The 21,470-nt window shown below is 52.1% G+C and overlaps 1 protein-coding gene across 2 annotated transcripts in view; it reads left to right on the top strand.

The window, feature by feature from the left end:
• URB1 (URB1 ribosome biogenesis homolog) overlaps nucleotides 1-21,470 on the top strand; it is a 65,962-nt gene that overhangs the window by 15,832 nt on the left and 28,660 nt on the right. For both annotated transcript variants that reach the window (XM_082625717.1, XM_082625716.1), the window contains exons 9-21: nucleotides 3,314-3,509; nucleotides 5,061-5,198; nucleotides 7,923-8,096; nucleotides 8,676-8,805; nucleotides 9,560-9,676; nucleotides 10,844-10,956; nucleotides 12,823-12,942; nucleotides 14,344-14,460; nucleotides 14,922-15,060; nucleotides 15,839-16,009; nucleotides 17,036-17,229; nucleotides 18,962-19,192; nucleotides 20,494-20,673. In XM_082625717.1, coding sequence (XP_082481843.1) covers nucleotides 3,314-3,509; nucleotides 5,061-5,198; nucleotides 7,923-8,096; nucleotides 8,676-8,805; nucleotides 9,560-9,676; nucleotides 10,844-10,956; nucleotides 12,823-12,942; nucleotides 14,344-14,460; nucleotides 14,922-15,060; nucleotides 15,839-16,009; nucleotides 17,036-17,229; nucleotides 18,962-19,192; nucleotides 20,494-20,673 — 2,020 coding nt within the window. The remainder of the gene's footprint in view (nucleotides 1-3,313; nucleotides 3,510-5,060; nucleotides 5,199-7,922; nucleotides 8,097-8,675; nucleotides 8,806-9,559; nucleotides 9,677-10,843; nucleotides 10,957-12,822; nucleotides 12,943-14,343; nucleotides 14,461-14,921; nucleotides 15,061-15,838; nucleotides 16,010-17,035; nucleotides 17,230-18,961; nucleotides 19,193-20,493; nucleotides 20,674-21,470) is intronic.

Raw genomic sequence — 21,470 nt, 5'->3', positions numbered from 1 at the left:
CAGCCCACACTCGTGACAGCTACACAGCCCTTGTCTCCTCGGGGGCAGCTGCTGATGAGTTGGGATTTCACAGTTTTGTTTTTACGTTTTATTTCATATTTCACTATTCTGATAACATTTCATCAGTAAGGAAACAAAGTCCACAGCTAATGATTTAGATTATGTTCTTTTGGACTTTCTCTTTAGAGTCATAGACCTATAATACATATCCACGTTATTAATATTTAAACCAGAACGGCCTACTGTTAGATATATTGTTCATTAACCTGCTTTTTTCCCATTTGACAATTAAAAACATTGGACATATTTTCTGGTCATTGTGAATGACCCTTAGTTTTACCCCCTTGACATTTTATTATAAGGATAGAGATGGTTTGATTCGGTTTCAACCGGTCAGAAAATGACTCATCCCTCATAATGGGATTCATTCGGTGGGAATTCTTTTCCCTGCTTGTGGCTTTGAACTTGTTTTCATTCTGTGATTATTATGAATTAACTTGCCATGTCATTCCTTTTTCTTCTAATTTTGTTTTGGTGATATTGTAGCTTTTCTCTCATCAGTGAGAGAAAGCTTGTTTTCTTGCTGAAATGTAAGAGCAGACTTTTTGAGTCTTAATATGATATAACACCATGCTAAAAAGGCTTGTTTTCCCTATTAAGGAGACCCATAAAATAGATGATCATTTAATGAGCATACTGAGTCAACTAGCGGTTGTGGGTGTGTTTAAATAAGCTATGGTTTATGTAAAATTTTTCAGCCATGGGCAAAAGACAAATGTTTGTGCTTAGGAGAGAGGAAGGGAGTTTTGTTTGTGGGGTGTTAATGGAAAGCTTTGAGAAAACTGAAATGCCTCCTTTCCCAGTGGTCGTAAAGCTCCCTCGTTTCCTGCAGGTCTCCGTGCAGATGTCGCCACGTCAGAGAGGCCTTCCCTGGCAGCCCTCTTCTGAGATAGTCCTTCCACTGTCACTGTCCTTTCGCCTGGCCCTTGCTTCTGATGGTGACTTATCACCATCTTGCATATTTATTTATTTGCTTGTTCACTACCCAATAGGCAAGAATTCGTGAGAACAGAGACTAGTCTGTTTTGAATCCCCAGAGCCTACGCCTAGTCTGTTTTGAATCCCTGTGTGCCTGCCTGGCACATAGTAGGCATTGAAAGTGAGGCATTATAGTGTAGGCAAGGGTTGGCAAACTTTTTCTCTGAAGGTCCAGACAGTAAGTATTTTAGGGTTAGTGGGCCATACAGTCCCTACTGTGCTCACTCAACCGTGCCATTGTGGTACCCAAGCAGCCATGCTATAAATAAACAAATGGGTGTAACTGTGTTCTAATAAAGCTTTATTGACAACGGCAGGTGGTGGGCCAGAGCTTGCTGAGACTTACTGTGGAGGTTCAGAGAACAGTTTCTGGAGTGCCTCTGAGACCTCAGCGGGTTACTATTTCTCTCTGCCAATGTTGCCTCGTCTATAAAAAGGAAATACAATTAGTGCCCACCCCAGAGAGAGGCAGTGTGTGGTAACTGCCTCGAGCAGTATCTGGCACGTGTTGCAAACTCTAAATTAAATGCTATTCATTTTATTACATCGTTGATTAAAATTGTGTGTGTGTCTAGTGTTTTTGGCACTCTCTGCAAATTTTTTTTTTGAGTTTCTAGGTAAACCTTTTTTTTTTTTTTTAATTTATTTTTGGCTGCGTCAGGTCTTAGTTGCAGCACGCAGGATCTTTCATTGTGGCACGTGGGCTTTTCTCTAGTTGCGGCATCCGGGTTTTCTCTTCTCTAGTTGTGGCGCAGGCTCCAGGGCACGTGGGCTCTGTAGTTTGCGGCATGTGAGCTCTCTAGTTGAGGCATGTGAGCTCAGTAGTTGTGGCACGTGGGCTTAGTTGCCCCATGGCATGTGGGATCTAAGTTCCCTGACCAGGAATCGAACCCATGTCCACTGCACTGTAAGGTGGATTCTTTACCACTGGACCCCCAGGCAAGTCCCACTCTTTGCAAATTTAACATTCCATGCATTTGAAAGCACAAACTATGTTTGCTCATGATATTTTCCTATTAAGAATTCTAAGCTTTTTAAAGGATAGCTTTCTGATCAAAATTATACTCATTCTAATTCAATTTTTGAAAAATTTTTATTGTCTGTAAAGTGTCATATTGCATCTTAGTTTTGGTCAGTTTATAAGGGGCTGCAAAACAGTGGTGATCCCAGAAGCCATCAACATGACACGCCAACGAGGCAAATTTTGATTTTTTTCTGGATATTATGACCTCCCAGGGACAAGCAGATATGAAAAGACATCTTTTCTTAAAAAGTATCTGGGGGTAAAACCTACTTGGCCATGTAGATCCTAGGCCAGGTGCTCCCTTTCTCCAAGTTTTAATGTCTAGGTTTTCCTGTTTGTATCATCTTCTTATATTTTTGAAAACTGCCCACTTTGGGACAAATTTTGACTCTTTTCATACAGTAGATTATTCCTCCTATATTAACTTCTTTCGGCTGTGAAGTGAAAGCGTAGGAGTTTGAAACTAGCTAGAAACAGAGGAAGCAGAAACCCGTAGAAGAACTCTGTGCCATCTGGTTGAGTTTTAGAAATAATTCTGTGGCGCTCTGGACTGTGGCAATCTGTGAGCACTTCCTGGGGAAAAAACTGTAATCCTTTTTTTTTTTTTTTTTTGGTGGTACACGGGCCTCTCACCGTTGTGGCCTCTCCCGTTGTGGAGCACAGGCTCCGGACGTGCAGGCTCAGCGGCCATGGCTCACGGGCCCAGCCGTTCCGCGGCACGTGGGATCTTCCCGGACCGGGGCACGAACCCATGTCCCCTGCGTTGGCAGGCGGACTCTCAACCACTGCGCCACCAGGGAAGCCCAACCGTAATCCTTTTAAAAGAAAAATGCATTCTCTGTGTTTTTATAGTTAACGCACACATACATCTTTACATACGTGCTTTTCTGTGTGTGGTTGGAGGGAAGTGGTCAGTAAGATCACAAAAGAAAATTTTAAAATTTCCTCTTCTTTAAAAGTCAGCTGGAACACAAGGGAGGGAAGGAGAGGTGGGGAACAGAACAAGGTAGAGACTTTTTCAGCCACTCAGAAGTGGAGGAGTGAAGTTCAGGCCCTCTGGTGGAGAGCGGGAGCCCTACAGACCATGAAAACATCTCACTTTCTGCCGGGAGGGAAATTCACCAGAAATGAATTGCCCATCCCTGTGTCACAGCCGTGTTGACCGAGCGGAGCTACCCCCGTCGTCCTGAGCTCTGAGTGCTTTGTGAAGGCGCCCTGCTCACCCCTCTCTCTCCTCTCTCTCCCTGGCAGGGGAGGAAACCTGACTCTCCTGCACTTCCTGCTGGGTTTGAAAACTGCAGCAGACGACGAGCTGGTCGCTGAACTTGTGGTGAACATCCTGAAAGTGTGCCCGGACTTACTGAACAAGTACTTCAAGGAAGTGACGTTTTCCTTTCTCCCAAGGGTGCAGTCCACTTGGTCCAATAACATCAAACTGCTCAACAAGGTGAAGGCCAGGGTCATTTCGAAGTCAGCTAGCTGGGGCCGTGGGCGGGTGGGCGTGAGGAGTTGGTAGTGGTGAGGGGGTGAGTGACGCTCTGATGAACTCTGCAGGCTGAGGGGCTTCTTTCAGCCGCTCTTCACGGCGTACTTTAGACGATGTTAATTTGGTGTCTTTATCCTCTAAAGACATTTGACTTTTCACTGAGCTGAGTTTTGAGGTTTATGCTTTTGAATCCGATGAGCCAGTTGAATCTTCTTCAACCAGAGTTTGCTCAGAGTGAGATCTTGATGAGTTTTGGCACAGCTGGGCCGGAATCAGTGAAATGTCTGAACCGTACAATAGTTTTTAAAGATTGCCGTTTCAAGTACATAGAACAACTTGAAATAAGCTGTGATTGGTGGTCTGTCCAAGTGGATATGAATTAATTTCCATCTGATCATGGGTGTCAACCTCCCCTCATCCACCAAAGGAAGTGCCTGCTACAGATGCTTACGCAGTACTGCCCGGCTCGCTTCACCTCTCTCTGGTTCTCTCTCTCTGTCTCTCTATCTCTCTGTATCTCTCTCTCTCTCTCTCTCTGTCTCTCTCTGTCTCTCTCTGTCTCTCTCTGTCTCTCTGATTTATGGACTGCCTAATGGTGACACACCTGGGATTATTGTCTTGTGCTTTGACCTGGGCACGGGGTTACCTGTAAAACAAACTTTTATTCACATATTCCCTCATTTTCCTTGAATGCCTGTGTGCGCGGTGGTCCCAGCGTGTATTTGGGTGTTTGCTTTTTTTTTTTCTTTTTATGGCCACGCCACATGGCTTGAGGGATCTTAGTTCCCTACCAGGGATCGAGCCTGCACCCTTGGCAGTGAAAGCACTGAGCCCTAACCATTGGACCACCAGGGAATTCCCTCCCAGTGTGTATTTGGGACAAGAAGGAGGCACTCTGCCCCCCACTTCGGTGACGGTATCCCTGTGGCCACCACCCCTGTTGGGAGCTGCCCTGCCGCTGCTCTCCGGAGGGGCAGGGACAGGCGCACTGCCGTCGCAGGGCAGGATGGGAGTCCTTGCTTCTCTGCCTTCTAGCCTCATGGCCCTAGAGAAATTACTTAGCCTCATCGAGGTCCACTTGTGTCATCTGTAAACATGTTTTATCTTGATACAAAATAGCCCTACCCCAAAGGGTTGTCATGAAGTGTTGAAAAGATGACATACTTGGTTAGGTGCCTGCCGAGTGCAGTAACTGGTGAGTCGATAATCCGGTTGTGAGTTCTAGCAGTGACTTGTTTGCCATCAGAGGTTTTAAGAGGCTCCCCAGACCACAGACCAGGCTCTGCTTTGAAGATCGCTGTCGCCAGTAACAGTCTCATGACCCGACTTGTCTCTAACAAGTGGATTTTGGGGTTAATATTCCAGACCTTGTTCCTTGTGGCGAGCCTTGGACCTTCATTACTGTAGTTGTTTCACTGCAGCGGCTTTACTGTTGGGTACCTACAATTAGACAGACTCAGGCTTGCAAGCTAACCTCCGCCACCAGCTCATTCTCCGTTCTCCCTTCCCTAGATCTACGCCGCCCAGCCAGAAATCTCCCGGGCGTTTCAGACCAGAGAGTTCATCCCGCTCCCCCGGCTCCTGGCCATGGTGATGGTGACCACTGCGCCCCTGGTGTGCACCAAGGTCATGTTCACCCAAGCACTGAACGTGAGTGGGGACCCTGCCTCCAGACTCTCTCCCGCTTGCCCCACTGGCCGTGCTGGGGACTGTGCTGAGAATACCGGCCTGCATGTATTGGTTCGCATTTTGTCAGAGCCTCTGAGGCTTTCCACGTGTCCACTCGCCCGCAGACGGTGCGCTGGGGCCCGAGGCACATGCCTGCCCTGCTCCAGCACAGAGCCGGGACGGCGGGACCCCTCCACGGCTCTGGGCCTTCCCAAGGGTGGGAGGGGAAGTGTGCTCAGCTACGGCCTAATGTCATGTGTTAAAGTCTCATTACTTTAGGAACTCTGGATAGGGCAGGACTGAAGTTTGCCTAGCAAATCCTTTCTTTTGTGGTTTAAATGAATAGTGTTAAGTTTTCTGGGGAACATTTACTTTGAGGACCAGCTGTTTCAGGAGTTGGGGGACGACATGTTCAAGGAAAAAAATGGATACTTCAAGTCCGTGTCATGATTTATTACAAAGGTTCCCGAGTCCCATCAGAAACCACACTGTGAGGGACCCATGCATTTTTCACCATAAATCATGGCCTTAGGTGAACAGCCATGAATTGTTGGCATACACGGGTCCTAGGCCAGCCAGCCCCTCCTAAACCCAGGTTGCCTCAAGACCCACCTGGGGGAGACCAGGTGTCCAGAGGAGTGCAGGGCCTGGGCTTTCCTCGGTGCGGGCGGAGACCCCATCCTTCAGGCAGGCTGGGTTGTTACCTGAACACAGCAGGACCAGGTCTGTAGTGGGTCGGCTCCAGTGGTGATGGGGCAGTTCGTAAATTGGTGAAGACTCATTGGACTGGGTGGTGGGAGTGAGCATTTCTTGATGCCCATCCAGGGGTTGTGCTGAGAGCAGCCAGGGGGCCGTGGGGAGGCGCTGGAATAAAGAGGAAGAGGCCTGGGTGGGACCAGCTAGGAAGGCCTTTTGCTGTGGTTGCCAAATCACAGAATCAAGGTTAGGACCCAGCTAGCTTGCCCATCTGTTTTGTGAGAGACACAAGATGTCTTATTCCAGGGACTTGCAAAGTAGAATTGAAAGGAAGGTATCTGATGCCGCCTCTTCACGGGTAGAAGATGGTTTCGATCTGGCCGGCTGCACTTACACTGCCCCTTGAGCTGACCCCGGTACATACCCCAGTCTGGGATATAAAAGGCTGTCTCGCTCCCTGTCACGCTGTTTCAGGAGAGAGGGGTTGTGCCCCTAGGGGGTGTTGCATCCACTGGACGGGGTGGCCCTGGGTTGGGGAGAGCTCATGGCCTCCTCTTCTGCCGAGGCTGCCGTCCTGTGCAGGCCCAGGGCCAGCGGAGGGGAAGCCACAGCTTCGCCTTCTCGTCACTGGCGCTTTCTGAGCTGTGACAGTGTGTTCGTACAAGTGACACCAGAGACAGGTGTGTCTGGGGGGTGGACTTAGGAGTGCGTGGGGTTTTTTAATGACGTTTTTGTCGTATTCTTTACGGTGTTATCTGCAGAATTTTAATGGCGTGCATTTCAGATCAGAAAGAAAAGAGTGAGGGCTTCCCTGGTGGCGCAGTGGTTGAGGGTCCGCCTGCCGATGCAGGGGACACGGGTTCGTGCCCCGGTCCGGGAAGATCCCACGTGCCGCGGAGCGGCTGGGCCCGTGAGCCATGGCCGCTGGGCCTGCACGTCCGGAGCCTGTGCTCCACAACGGGAGAGGCCGCAACAGTGAGAGGCCCGCGTACCACAAAAAAAAAAAAAAGAAAGAAAGAAAGAAAAGAGTGAGCTCGTTTTAGAAGCAGGAAGCAAGAACGTGTTTGGAGACAGGGTCTCAGGCTGTGGACTGAGCTTTGCGCTCCAAGCTGGTGGGTGTAACACTCGTTTGGGTCCTGCCTTTGAAGTGATGACGGGTTGGGCGTGGTTATTGGTTTAAGACATTTAATGTAGCGCTGCTTTAGCGTACAATGTCCATGTAAAATGAGACGCCAGCCAGCTGGAGCGCTGGGGGCCTGGGGTGTTATTAAACTGAAGGCCCGTCAGAAAACCTTCTTGTTTCTACGTGACTGTAAAGCTGCAGCATCCCAGCTGGTGCTCCCCGGACTTCTCTGTACTTGGGAGTCACCCGGGGCTGATGGCATTGGGCTGGGCTGGGCCTGAGATCGAACGTGTCTCTCGAGTGCCCAGGAGACATCCTCGCTGCTGCTGGCCCAGGGACATACTGCCACTGGCCAGGGCCTAGCCTTTCCCCCTTTGTGGTAATAGCACAGGTTCTTGAACCTCTTCAGCGAGTGAGGATTTTGAAGGCCCTCCTGGCTGTCTGAATCCAGGTAGAGAGTCTGGATGTGGGAGGCCTGGGGTGGAGGCTGTGCTCCTAGAGGTGGCTGGCCGGACTCGGGTGCCTGGTGCCCTTGCCCGTCACCTCTCCACCTGACGATAAGTGGAGAGGCCGGTCGGGTCCCGGTGGGATCTCGGCTGTTGTCGAGGCAGGTAATCTGTGGAGCCGAGTGGTGGTCAGGGAAGACTTTACCAAAAACAGACTGTGGAACAGCAGTTAAGAATAACTATCGGACGCCACCTTTAGTAACTGTGCTCCCGGCACCTGCTGAGGTCACATCTGCAGGAGGTGAAGCGGGCAGGGTCCCCGGGCCACCTCTGCACAGCACAGAGGTCCGGCGGGCTCCTGGGGAGGGCCGGGGCCTGGGTGCTCTGTGTCCACCAGTGCAGCCCGAAGACACTTGTGGATTTACCTCTTTTTCTTCCCAGCTGGACAGCAAATCAGTGAAACACACAGCTTTATCCCTTATTTCCGTCATTTTGAAGAGAGCCTTAAAGACCATTGACTACTGCCTGAATAAAGGGGCCTGGCAGGAGTCGGGCGTGTACACGGCCGCGATGATGGAGGACTTCGTGCGGCTCTTCAGAGAAGCCCTGAGCAAGGTAGGCCCGGGAGCCAGGCTTGGGCTTTGCTCACAGGGGTCGCAGGCGAGCACACTAGAGGGAAAAGGCGAGCTTGGGGGCCCAGAGGGCGGGTGCAAAGTGAAGGGAGGGGGTTGGGGTGCTCCTGGGACTCAGGTCTCATCAGGACTGGGGCTGCAGTGATGGGTAGCCTGCTACTTCCTCCCTGGGGCTCGGTCTGGTGAGCAGGGAGGCCAGGCGTCCGCAGACTGGGTGGCTGCCCGGAAGAGCCAAGGGCTTGCTGGGCTGGGTACCCCCAGCCGGTCGTAAGGAGCAGTTTCTTGGTTCCCAGTGTCCGGCTCCAGTGAACAAGTCTTCAGGGGTTTGTTTTAATGATCGGTGCTTGTGTTTTCACCACATTCTTACAGTGTTCAGTTCTGGGAATTATACCCCAAAACAGAGCTGCCAGAGGCCGGGACCCCTTTCGGTCACACACACACACACTTGCACGTGCTGGCCCCTCTCCTCTGTTCTTTGCTTCTCCTCCTTAGTAGGTTCAGTTCCTTTGTTTCTCTTCCTTTTAACGTGACTGATTTTCTGTTTCTTTGTTTTCCCTTTTAGATTTTACCAGATCTGAACGCCATCGTGTGGGTCTGGCAGTCACTTAGGAAGCAGGAGACAGAACAGGATGACGACAAAGCAAAGAAAAGGGGCAACAGGACCCCTGCTACCTGCGTGGCTCCCCAGAGCGGTGAGGGGCCTCTTCTGTTTGCAGATACCACTAACACAGGCAGCCTGGGAGCCTCCTGTCCAGGGGGGCTGGTCTCGAGGGACTTGTGAAGGCCTCTCTGGCTCTGAATGAATCCTGTGTCCTTCTTTGCTTAGGGAGAAGAATGAGCATGGCATTGTACATTGAGTTGTTTTTTTGTTTTTTGTTTTTTGTTTTTGTACATTGAGTTTTAACATCTGTTAGAAATGTGCCCAAGATTTATGCAAGCACCGTGTCTCTCCAAAAACTTGGATGATGAGCGCGATGTGCTCTGGCCTTTCCGTGAGGGAGGAGGCCCCTCTTTTGTTCTGCGGAGAGCGGTGGGCTACACGGTCCCCCTGGAAGTAAGATGTGTTGACTCAGACCTTGTCACCGGTGAAGCGGTGGGCTTCACGTCTTATATCTCTGTCCTGTTTCATCCTCACGCGGCCCTGGAGGGGTAGGCACTGCTGCGTGTCCCCATTTTTCAGACGAGGACGCTGAAGCACAGAGAGACAGAGTAGCTTCACCCTGTCCAAGTTCACAGCGGTGAAATCGGGATTTAGACCCAGCCTGTGTGAACCGCTTTGACTTTGACCACGTTGACTCCTTAAATCTCGCTCCGTGGGGATCTGTCCGCAGCCTCAGCGTTCCACACGCAGTTGACCGGGATGGGTCCCGGGTGGTTCGATCGCTCACTGATTGAGGGCAGAGAACAAGTGCGTTTCCTGATTCAGGCTGTTTAATTCTGGTTCAGATGATGCAGAAACCATTCTTCTGAAAGCCGTCCTGCTCCAGGTCATCTGCCTCTACCAGGAGGTGGTCCCGCACGTGGTCACGCAGTACAACTTCGACTTCAGCAAGCTCCTGAGAGGTGCGTCTCGAGGGATGGGGGGCGCCCCTCCGCTGGCCTTGCCGGTGGGGGTGAAGGAAGTGCGGATACACTGGAGCAGACGCTCCGGAGCCGAGGACTGGGAAGGCTGCTGGGCATTGTGGCCGGCGTGTGTGATCCACCAGCCTGGTGTTTTCATCCGGACCAGTGTTTTTTAAGTAGCTGGTCCTCCTTAAGGAGATATCAGATGCACACTTGGCAACATCAAGAGAGAAGGGAGAAGCCAGCCAGGCTGAGTTGCCTGCCATGGGTGATAGACAGATGAGGTTATGTGATGTTAATTCTAAAGCCTCTTTGCAAAGGAAGAGGGGTGCAGAAATGAGAGCCCCTTAGAAGGAGGTCCCGTTCATGCACAGGCACTTCGGACATAGTTACTCATATTTTACCCAGTGACGTTCAAACCACATCTTGTAAAAGTAACATTATGCTTGTCTGGCCCCGTTTCCTTGATGGAAAAGTTTGTCTAATAAAACTGACTTTGTGATTGGGCCTACGGAGGAAGACTTGCGGAAATATCATTCTTGGAATTTATATAAGCTACTGAAATAATCCTATTCAAAAAGCTGTAATTAACTTCTTGATGGTTTAAAGGCAAAAAGTTCTCTTGCTGTGAGAATATGAGATTTACTATAAAGTGGCCATTTAACATTTGGTACCACGTCCTTCCCAAGCAAAGGATTAACCCAGAAATCAGGCCAGAGGCTGAGGACCCTTTCTTGGACCCAGGCGGCCTCAGGCTGTGCGCAAGATGCTTGCTGTCTAGGGAGCAAGGCCTGTGCCCTGCACCAGGGGTCACACTCACGAGAGACTGTACCTGGAGGGCAGTGTGCACGGGGGGCTTTGAGCTGTAGGAGGAGGTCACTGTGGGCCGAGTGCAGGGAGGGGCAGACAGCACCCCAACTCTTTGGTGAAGGATTTGGATAGACCTTGGGAGGGGGGGATGTGTCCGTGAGGTGTGTGGGCAGGAGAGTGGGCACAGCCTGTGTGAGGGTGACCGCAGGACAAGGACGGGCAGAACCCCACGTCTTCTGCCTAGTTCCCTGGACAGTTCCCTGTCCCGTCCTCGTGGCCAGGGCGGCAGTAGCTGGGCCCCTGTGCCCGCCCCCCACCCCCCGACGTCTCATCTGTCTTCCTCTTTCCCACCCACAGGAGTCATCTCAGAGGAGGGCCTGCGTGAGGAGGTGCCTGTCACCCTGCAGCACCTTCTTCTCAAGGTGGCCCTGGTACTGCCCGCCAGCAAGTTTCTGTGGTTAAAGGCCCAGGTAGGAGGCCGGGACCCCACCTTTGTTGTTAGCTCACCTGCAGGCTTGTCGGCTTTCTGGCCTGGGAATTTCTAGCTGCATCAGAACCCTGACTGCTGGTTGCGAAGGAAGACGTTGACGGTTCTCTTTTTAGAGAGAAGCCTCTAGAGCAGAGGCCAGGTCCTGATTTGTGAACCAGGAATTTCTTTGCTTTGCAAAGTAAGGTGCTTAGCTATCCTTACTGAAAATATATTATTGCTGGGTGCTGGGAGTTTCTTTTACTTTTTTTCTCTTGACTCTTTTACATTTTTCGTGTCCTTTAAAAACCCTTTTGGAAATAAACAAAATACATTTCCTTCTCCTTTGTCCTCATCCTGGAAGGACTGAAGACAGAGATGGGAATAGACACCAAGCCACGAGAGGGTTGAGGCTGGTGGAAAAATCCGTCAAGATTGCTGGCGTTGTTTTCTGTGTCTTTGATAATGTCTCCTAGGATTTCTGGAGAACATAATGTTGAATCGTAAAGGGAACTCAAGATGTAACAGATACCTACCTCTGTATTTAAACACAGGACGCTATGTCACTTCTATCCAAAGAGGGAAAATGACCAGGCCAAATTAAGCATTGTCTGAGTGTGTTTCTCAGTGGCTCAGATGACTTGTTTTAATGACTTAACGTCTTCTTTGGGTTCTTGTATGGAACCAGTAGTGCGGAAACATACACTGGCACTTTCAGAGGTGATGTGTCCAGAAAGGTAGAAAAACACCATGGCACTGGGATCTCTGTGTTCCCCTAAGACCTCTTTCTAAGGTTCACCTGCCTCATAGTTGGGGATAGTTCTCACTGAGAACTTACTGAATGCCAGGCTTGGCACAAGTGTGCTATGTATCATCTCATTTATCACCACTTACAGACGAGACAGCTGGAGTGCAGAGTGGTTAGGAGACTTCTGTGGGGTCCCAGCCGTAAGTAGGGGATCCAGGATTGGACCCAGGCAGTGTTGCCCAGACCCTGCTCTCAACTTGACAACCCCCGTGAGGTCACTGCCAGGACCCCAGTGAGATGATGGATGAGTCTGGGGTGTTTAGTTTTTTACCCCAGCTGAACTGGGCCATTGGGGTCTTGACGATTTAGTTGGAAAGGGAACAGAGGCCTCTTACCTTGAAAGAACTGGTATTAACATATGAGTTTATATCCCATGCTTCGTTTTTTGCTCATACGATGGGTCTGCTGGGCTTTGTGAACGGTAGCCCTCACGTGCTCAGATCGGGGCTGCGGGGACACTCCAGGGAGACACAGATGCATCGGAGTCTGGGCTGGGAATCTGGAGCTCCACGTGTTCAAAGCCCAGAAGCCTTTGTTAAGAGGCTTGCTTATGTGTAAGGAGAAGGCCGATTATATCCGCGCCGGCATCTTGCTGAAATGCAGCAAGCGTGGCGTTGGACGGAGTCAGGCAGCCCTGGGTGGTGTGTTTTCCCGCCAGCCAGTGCTGCGTCTGCGCCAGGGCTCCTGGGCTTGAGTCCCACCTCGGTCATTAAACAGCCGTTACCTCCTTGTGCCTCAGTGTCTGCACATGTGAAATGGGGGTGACGATTGTCCCCACCGCAGGCTTGTTGGGAGGACAACGTGAGTTAGCGTATGTGAAGCCCCTGAAGGGCCCCCGTGCTTCCTGCTGTGACTGTTGTTAACTACAGCTGCTCTCCGGGGTGTGGGAGGAGCTCCTAACTCCTGTGGTTCCTCGTGTATAGCATCCCGGCGGGCTTGCCGCGTGGTGGTTAAAATGAGATGAGATGAGAGGCCGGGAGGAACACTGGGCACGCAGTACCTGTTCGCTCAGCAAGCAGTGGCCTTTGTTCCATTTATCATATTCTATCGTTCAAACTCCAGGAAGGCCCAGATGCAGAAATTATTGGAGGAAAACGATCCGTGTTTTACTTACTGATGAAGATGTTTGTGACCAGTAGCCATTCGCATCTCAAGTCATCAACCAAACTTCTGATCGTGAAGGTGAGCCTTTTCTACCAGCACCTAGTTCTAGAAGCGTTTTGTACAGTCTTCCTTATAGTAGATGCTTAGTCAACAGTTGTTGACTTAAGGATGTATTAAGACTGTTACAATTTAAAAACAGAAGGTTTTATGGCAGTTTTAATGTATTCTGTCTTAACCTGGCTGTGTTCCCAAGAGGCAACCTGGTGAAATGGGAAAAGCGGGCACTTTGAAGTCCTGTTCCAAGGTTTGAGTCCTGGTTCTGCCGTTCCTGGGTGGCACTGGACAAATCGCTTAACCTCTCTGAACTTAGTTTTTCTGTGGTGAACGGGAATAACAAAACCGTAGGGTTGCAAGCGAGGTTACGTGTGATCAAATAGTAGGCCATGCCTGGCACATTCTAGACTCAGTAAACATGAGATTTCGGCCCTCTGGGGAGCAATTTAATAGGTGATGCCTCTTCCCTCAGCTCCAGACTCAGCCTTCTCCGGGGCCCTGGCGATTGACCGTAGCCGTCACCCACAGCACAGGTGTCGCCAGAGTCAGCGGAAGGGAGTGAGGAGTTTGTTGGCATCTCTTCTTTCTTACACTTGAACTCATTTTCCAGGGCTACGTCAGGTCTTGCTGCAGCGCTAGGGAATCTAGTTCCTTGGTTCCACTGGGCAGCAGACATCCCGGTCAGGGCTGGGGCCGGGCGGGTTGCTAGAAAAATCACATGCATTGTATTTAGGGTACAGAGATCTTACCTTTGAAGTGCGAGTAGTCTTGCCACCCTTCAGCCTTGCCTGAGCTGCTTGGAGGACGCGAAAGTCTAGGTTGTGACGTCTACAAGGTTGTGCAGGTGTGATTTCACGATCACTCCCTGCATGTGGGTGGAATGGCGCGTCAGGCTCTCCCTCGGAGCACTCTGTGCAGGGCTCGTGCCGAGGGGCTGCTGAGACCCCGAGTTGTGTCGTCGGGCCATTTGGGGACGTCATTTCACCAGGTGCTGCCTCGCTACAAGTTCTGCTCCCTTAGAACAGAACTAAGCTGGTGCTTCCGGCCCAGGCCTGGGTCTTGAGAAGCCACACTGAGATGATTCGGCCTGACTGGGTCACTGTCTTGGAGAATTTCATGCAGGCTGAGGGTTGAGTGGCTGGGAGGAGTCAAGTCCCAGGTTGAAAAGCAGACATTCAAGTAGCCCCGGGATATTTTCCCTTTTTATCGTTTAGGAGTTGAAGGAGAGGAATAAGCAGCAGCGAGACGAGGGACTGCGTTCTCCTTGATCGAGCCCAGGGAGACCTCTTTTCCTCATTTCCCTGAACAGTGGGTGTTGTTCTGAAGCGTAGCTTTTAGGGTAAAACTGGATGGAACATTTACCCGCTCTGTGCCCCGTGGGTCTCAGAGGACCCACGGAAAGCGGGTTCTTCCCTGACTTTTCAGATCCTGCGGGACACAGGGGTGTTTGAGCACACCTGGCAGGAGCTGGAGCTGTGGCTGGAGCACCTGGATGACACCGCGGAGGAGAACAAGGAGGCCGTGATTCAGTTTTTGGAACGCGTGAGCACGTATTTCCCACGTAAAGAAGCATGTTCGGGACGACGTACTAAGTGATCCTCTGTATAATGAAGGCATTTCTGATGTGCCAGAGCCCAGAGGCCTCTCCTCCTGACTCACTTCCTAATTCTTGCTGAGTTGTCAGAACTATTTAGTTTTAGAATCTGTAAAATGGGACTATATTCCTGTGTGCTGTTAACTTCCTTTTGGGCGTTTGTTTTTGTAGGAGGGGTTAGTGGTACACTAAGAGCAGTATTAAAAGCAATAGTCTGATGCGAAAAGGAGATATTTTTTAACATTCTACAACAAAAAGTTTTTTTAAAAAAACTTCGCAGAAAAACTGTTGTTCTTTGAAGGCCTGTTAAGGTTTTTGCTCTTCCCTTTATCTTACCTGCGACATTTGGGGGCATTTTTCATTTCACGTGTGACCATCTAAGTATTTCCTACTTGACTCTAATGCTCAGGTTCTCCTGACATTGGTGGCGAATCCCTATTCATACACGGACAAAGCGTCTGACTTTGTCCAGGAAGCCAGCGCCCTGCAGGCCTCCGTGACGCGGCAGGACGCCGATGATGTCAGCATTCCCATCTCCCACATTGACGGTGGGTGCCGCTCCCCGCGCTCCTCGGGCTTCTGAAGAGCCAGCCTCGGTGGCGTATTAGAGGCAAAACAGAATTGCACTGAAGCCTTGTGCGGAGGGCAGACGTCCCATTTCTTTGCATCAGAGATCAGCCGCCTCTGGAATTGGAAATCCCCTTATTTGTTTATGTAACAGGAAATATGTACAGGGCTTATTGGCTGCGTTGTTTTTATTTGTGCAGTGTTTATACTTTGTGCCAGGTCATGCTCTAAGCTCTTAATAAATCCTAGTTCACGTAACCTCATAAACAACCCCAAGTTGGGGGAGATTATCCTCATTTTATGTATTGACAAGGCAGCTGAGGCACAGAGAGGTTAAGCAATCTGCTCAGCCTCACACAGCGAGGATGTAGCAAAGTCAGGATTTGACTTCAGGCACTCTGGCCCTAGTCTGTGCATCAACCCTTATGCTCTGTGGCTTCTCAGATTTTGGCTTATTTCCATGACTATCCAGGTTAAAGTTTCTGGGCTTCTCAGTGTCACGCGAGGAAACTTCAACCTGTTATCACCTGAGCTGGATAGTCCTGCATTTTGTCTGGCAGAGATCTTAAGATTTTATAGATAATGCCCTTATTTGTTTAGAATCAAACATTACACTAAGCATTTTCCCCCAAGAGAAGTTTAGCTTTTATTTTTTCCTCTTTTTGCACACGTTCTCTTGCTTGCCCTACCTGTGGGATTCTTGCAGTAGACTCCTTTGGCACCTCTTGCCTGGCCTTGATACCCAACTTTCTGCCTCAGATGTTCTCGACATGGTGGATGTCCTGGTGGAGGGCAGCGAAGGCTTGGATGAGGAGGTTGGATTCTTACTGAATGAAGACATGATCCTGCTCACATTCCCGTTCAGTGCTGTGGTCCCCGCTGCCCTGGAAGCCAGGAATAAGTTGCTCCTTGGAACAGAAAGTGAAGCAGGTACCTGTGTGTAGTGAGGATGTTCTGGCTGCATCAGGCCAGCTGGGCCTCTGTGGGGTAGGAGGTGGGATTCCAAGGGCTTTGGAAATAATTGCTGAAAACCCAAGGCAGCCAGGGTTCAGACCCACCGAAGTGATAGCTGCACAGCTGGTAGAACTAAGTGTACAGGGGTAGGAACCTAGAGGCTGGCTAGGCTGTTGGGAAATGGTCGTTTGACGGATGAGTCTGAAATAACGTGTTTGCGTGGCTGCACAGACACCTGCTGTAACACCGGTATTTTCTCTTCAGTCTTTATTCTTGATATCTTGATGCTAAGGTGCAAGTCCTTCATCCTTACTGGCTATCCAGGCAGCATAGACCCGAGAAAGCACTCACAGATCGCAGTGGTGTAATTAGTCAGGATTGCTCAGGCTTTGCTGCAGTAACACGCACGCCCCAGTGCGTCAGTGGTTTAAGGAATAAAGGTCTGTCTCTCGACTGTGTCATAGTCCAGGACAGGTCAGGTGCTCTCCTGGGTGGCTGTTGTCCAGGAGGTAGCTCAGGGATCCTGGCTGCTCCCATCCTGTAGCTGTGCCATCTCAACATATGGCTTCCAAGGTCACTGTGGAAGAGGAAGGGAGAGTGGACAGTCAAGCGGAGGTGTTCTGGCCAGGCCTGGAAGTGGCTAAGCGAGTCGTGTGGTCCCAGCCTAACTGCAAGGGAGGCTTGTGTGCCAAGGAAGTGGAAATGGATTGGTTTGCACCAAGCAAGTCCCTGTCCCGGGTGGCCTTGGCCTCACCTCTTCGGTGCCTGGCTCTCCACTTCTGGGCCTCAGCACCCCAAGTCTGACTGTGTGCTGTATGTTTAATAAAAGTCTGGCATGGTCTGCAGTGGTAGCATCTGCCTTCCAGCGTGGTTGTGTGATCGCTTGCAGAATGGTCATGACTCTTTCTGGGTCTTGGATATGGGTGGGAGTTGGTGTTATTGATGGGTCACAGAAGGGCGGTCCCCGCAAGCCTCTCCCAGCCGTGTCTCCCTCCTTTGCAGGAGAAAGCATCGTGGCGTATCTGACAGGGGTGCTGACGGACCTCCTCCACACCCAGAGAGACCCGCTGGCTCTGTGTCTTCTGCTTCAGTCCTACGACAAGTTGGAGCCTCCGCTCCCACCTTGCTGCCGTCAGCTGTCCAGGTTCAACAGATACTACAGCCTCTGGATCCCGGAGCCAGCCCGGGAGGCCTTGGTGAGCTGCGGCGACCACCACTCCTGCGGTAACCTAGAAAGCCCCGGAGGTTCCTCCCTGTGGGCCATGGCGGGCTGTACCCCAGCTGTGTAGCTTTCACAGCTTCACAGGGTGAACGGTCTTCGCCTTCTCGTTTCCCCAGAGTAGGAGAGGAAGGCACGTGGTGTCTCTGCCGCTCAGCTAATGTGACGAGGCCCCTCGGGGCTCCGCGATGCAGCAGAACTGAATTCGCCGCTGGCTGCACGTTTGGGCTTTGAGGCTGGGGTTGGGGGCGGGGTCTCCTCCTCCCTTCCCGAGTGGTCTGTGCGCGCTCGCCTCACGGCCCTCTTCTGCACACCTCAGCAGCCCCTAGACTTGGCGTGCTCAGCGGTTAGACCTGAAGGCCGCTAGCAGGCTACGCTCTGCTAGACGGGAAAGTGAAAAAAGAAAGAAAGAAATGATTTTCTCTTGGGGACTGCATTCTTAAAAGGGGTGCTGCAGGTCTGGCTCTGATGCAGCATGCTTAGGATTGCTGGGTGGAGCAAGAATTCACTTTGTGTGTGCGCTTTTGTGTGTTCACTCAGTTGTGGCTGTGCTTGAAAAAGCAGGCAGCTCAGGAGGACCTCTTCCTCTTATGAACTTGGTAGCCGGAGCCTGTGTTGATTTCATGTTCGCGGTTTGTTAGGGCCTCATCCCTAAGTGCATCACACATATTTTATGCCATTTAATCCTCACAACTCAGAGAGGGGTCTGGACTTAACTGTCCTCCTTGTACACGTGGGGAAACTGAGGTTCAGAGCAGTTCCGCCCCCAGGCAGTGGTGGACTCAGGATCCAGGCAGGCCTCTGGGCTCCAGAGCACAGGCCCATCACAGCTATCGCCGCCTTCCCCCACTGACAGGCCGTGGTCAGGAGGTGGTCAGAGCCACACAGCAGCTTCCGTGGGTGTTAGCAGTCTGTGCGGTGCTGCACGATGCTCCAGGTGTAGGCGTCCACTCCGTGGAGTCAGGCACTTGGAGGTTCTCACCCGTGAGGGCGTGTCAGGATCCCCCAGACGCTCGTTTAGACGTGGTCTCTGGGCGTGTGATTCAGCAGGTCTGGGGTGGGTCCGGGAATTTGCATCTCTAGCAAGTTCCCGGGTCACGCTGTTGCTGGTCCAGGGTCGAGCCCCGCTGAGTTTCAGGGCACCATGCAGCCTAGTTGTACTGGCCTTAGGAAACAGTGTTTGGAGTTATAACAAGAAAAGCCACGTGGGGTGAATAAAGAAGGCAGTTTGGGAATTAAGTTAGAAGAAATGACCCACTTGGAGACAGAACGACTTCAGGAACTTATCTTCCATCCGGCCACGTCCTCTCATCCTCCCGTCCTCCCGGGGGAGGCCTTTGGAAGGCGTGCAGCTCACCCAGCCGGCTCCTTCCCAGGGTGGCATTTCCCAGTTTCCAGGGATTAATCACAGTGACTCCTGTGCCTAAAATCCTGTCTCTGTGCCGCGTGGCTCCTGTTCTCCAGAGCGTGTAAATACCTCCCTGGCTCAGTGCCCTCACGTGGACACACGCTAGGAAAATACGTGTGACTGAGCTTGTTGGGCCTTCACGTGAATAAAATGCCACAGGGTCCCATAGATTTTAGTATCAGTAGGTGATTTTTGTGAAACGTCCCTCTGTGCGTGTCGCCCTGTCCCTGTTTTAGCACCCTGTGCCCTTTGCCCCTGGTGCTGATCTGTCTTTTCTCTTTCCTCTTCTGCTGTCTCCCAGGCGCTGCAGACGTCGGGCAGCCCTGCTCCGCTGGACCCCCCGGCCCCCTCCTTCAGTGCCCTGCTGCAGATGGCCTACACGGGCCAGGGCCCGGGCGCATTCCCGCTCCTGGACGAGGGGGTCCAGGGGCGGCTGCGGGCCGCCCTCCTGCACCTCCCGATGCACCAGGCCCTGCGCTCTGCCAAACACCTGCTGCTGTACATCAGGAGCGCCGTGGAGAACTTCGGCCAGGTCAGCGCTGTCCCCGCTCCCTGGCTTCGCCACCTGCAGAGAGCGTGGCCTTCTGCCGGTCAGGTCCACGCTGAGTGACGGTGTGGATGGAGGCCTGGGGCCCCACTGGCGCCCCGTTCGTCCGCACGCGGGGAGGGCAGTGGCCAGCGTGCAGGGCCCCGAGCGGGCCGCGGTTTGGGAGCCCCGGCTCCCGGTGCTGTGCCCTCTCCCCGGGGCAGAGGCGCAGATCTCAGACTGGGAGCCACGCGCAGCTGAACGAGGTCGCTGGGGCAGCCGAGGCCGGGCGGGGCCCCTCGCACGCTGAGCGGGTCCGCGGCACGACCAGGCGTCCCCTCTGCCTTCATAAGTTTTAAGTCGGCGGCTCATTGTTGGGCCTCTGTCCCTGAGGTGGTTTACCACCTAGGTTAGTTGTTAGTTGTTGTTGTTGATTTAATTATTTGGCTGCTCCGGGTCTTTGTTGCCACGTGCGGGATCTTTTTTAGTTGCGGCAGGTGAACTCTTAGGTGCGGCATGTGGGATCTAGTTCCCTGACCAGGGATTGTACCCGGGACCCCTGCATTGGGAGCGCAGAGTCTTAGCCACTGGACCACCAGGGAAGTCCCTTAGTTTAGGTTCTGAGGTGGGCTTTTCCCCCTCATCTTGGTCAAAATAAATCTGTGTGTTTCATCAAGATTTAGGAGGACGTATCTTATTAATAAATGACTTTGAGGGCTTCCCTGGTGGCGCAGTGGTTAAGAATCCGCCTGCCAATGCAGGGGACATGGGTTCGAGCCCTGGTCCGGGAAGATCCCATGTGCTGCAGAGCAACTAAGCCTGTGCACCACAACTACTGAGCCTGCGCTCTAGAGCCTGCGAGCCACAACTAGCGAGCCTGTGTGCCACAACTACTGAGCCTGCGTTCTAGAGCCCGCGAGCCACAACTACTGAACCCATGTGCCACAACTACTGAGCCCACGCGCCTAGAGCCCATGCTCTGCAACAAGAGAAGCCACCGCAATGAGAAGCCCGCTCACCGCAACAAAGAGTAGCCCTCGCTTGCTGCAACTAGAGAAAGCCCACGCGCAGCAACAAAGGCTGAACGCAGCCAAAAATAAATAAATTTAAAAAACTTTTATAAGAAAAACAAATGACTTTGAGGTTGTTGGCAGTTTACCGGGAGTTGCCATTTTAGCCTGCTTCCCTCCTTGATTCTTGTTTCTGGCAACTCGCCCCTTCTGGCCCTGGGGGGACGCGGCAGTCAGTGTTGTGGTGACTGTCAGCCCTTCCTGGGCCTGAGGGTCGTGTGTCTCTCGTCCTCACAGCTGGGCAGGAGGACGGGGCCTCCCCTGCTGCAGTTCCTCCTGGACCTCCTCAGGCACCTGGTCATCCACTGTCAGCAGCTGGACGCCCAGAACCAGCAGAAGCGCCAGGCCGCGCAGGCTGAGTCTGACCTCTTTTTGGACGTGGAGTCCGTGGCCTCGCTGGAGTTGGCCAATGACAAGGTACCGCCACCCTTCCTCCCTGGGTCTCCTTCCGGTTCGCCTTCTCCTGTGAGGTCACAGCCACTGGCTTTCCCTCCATTCCGGTTAAAAGCAAGTACGTGTTCATTGCAGGGAAGTAGGGGGACGCAGAGAACTCCAGAGGAGGCCCTGAGCACCACCCCCCACCCACCCCGAGAGAAGCACGGTTTACTTGGGGCGTTCGTCTTTCCAGTCACTCCTCTGCTCACACTTGGCCCTGCTGCGAGCACTTTCCCTCCCACCGTGCCGTGAGCGTCCTGAGAACTCGGGCTGCGTCTTTTCCTCTTAAAGGGTTGCAGCCTGTGTTGAGCAAAGGCTGGGCAGTGGGTGGGGCCCTTCATCGTGAACACACGCGGCGACCACACTGCCTGGGGAAGAGTGAGCCTTCCTCTCCTGCTGGCAGTCTCGTGAGTCCGCTTTTTACCTGGGGCCAGGCCGCATCTTTCTCACCATTTGCCGTTTGACCTGTTGTACTGGGTTCGGGTGCAGGCACGTGCCTCAGTTCACAGTCGAACGCATGGCTCCCTTCCTTTGATCTCCAAGGGGGGCTTTCTTGGGGGGGCATTTGTTGGTGCAAGACCACCTGTTAGCCAGTCGTTGGGCAAAGCACTCCTGATGTGTGCTTTTCTGTTTTTCTTTCTATTTGGGGAAGCTCAGCTGGAAGGTGTGATAGGCTCCTCTTGCCTTCCTGAAGAGTAAATAAGGAAAAAAGTTTATTTCTGTCCCCGGGGACTGGGTGACTTCATTGACCAGGAATCGTGTTCACCGAGGCTGCATCA

The sequence above is a fragment of the Mesoplodon mirus genome (genome assembly GCF_964341445.2).
Source record: "Mesoplodon mirus genome assembly, chromosome: 6".
In the NCBI taxonomy this organism is placed as follows: domain Eukaryota; kingdom Metazoa; phylum Chordata; class Mammalia; order Artiodactyla; family Ziphiidae; genus Mesoplodon; species Mesoplodon mirus.
The sequence above is the reverse complement of the archived record's forward strand: the minus strand, read 5'-3'. Positions and strand labels throughout refer to the sequence as shown.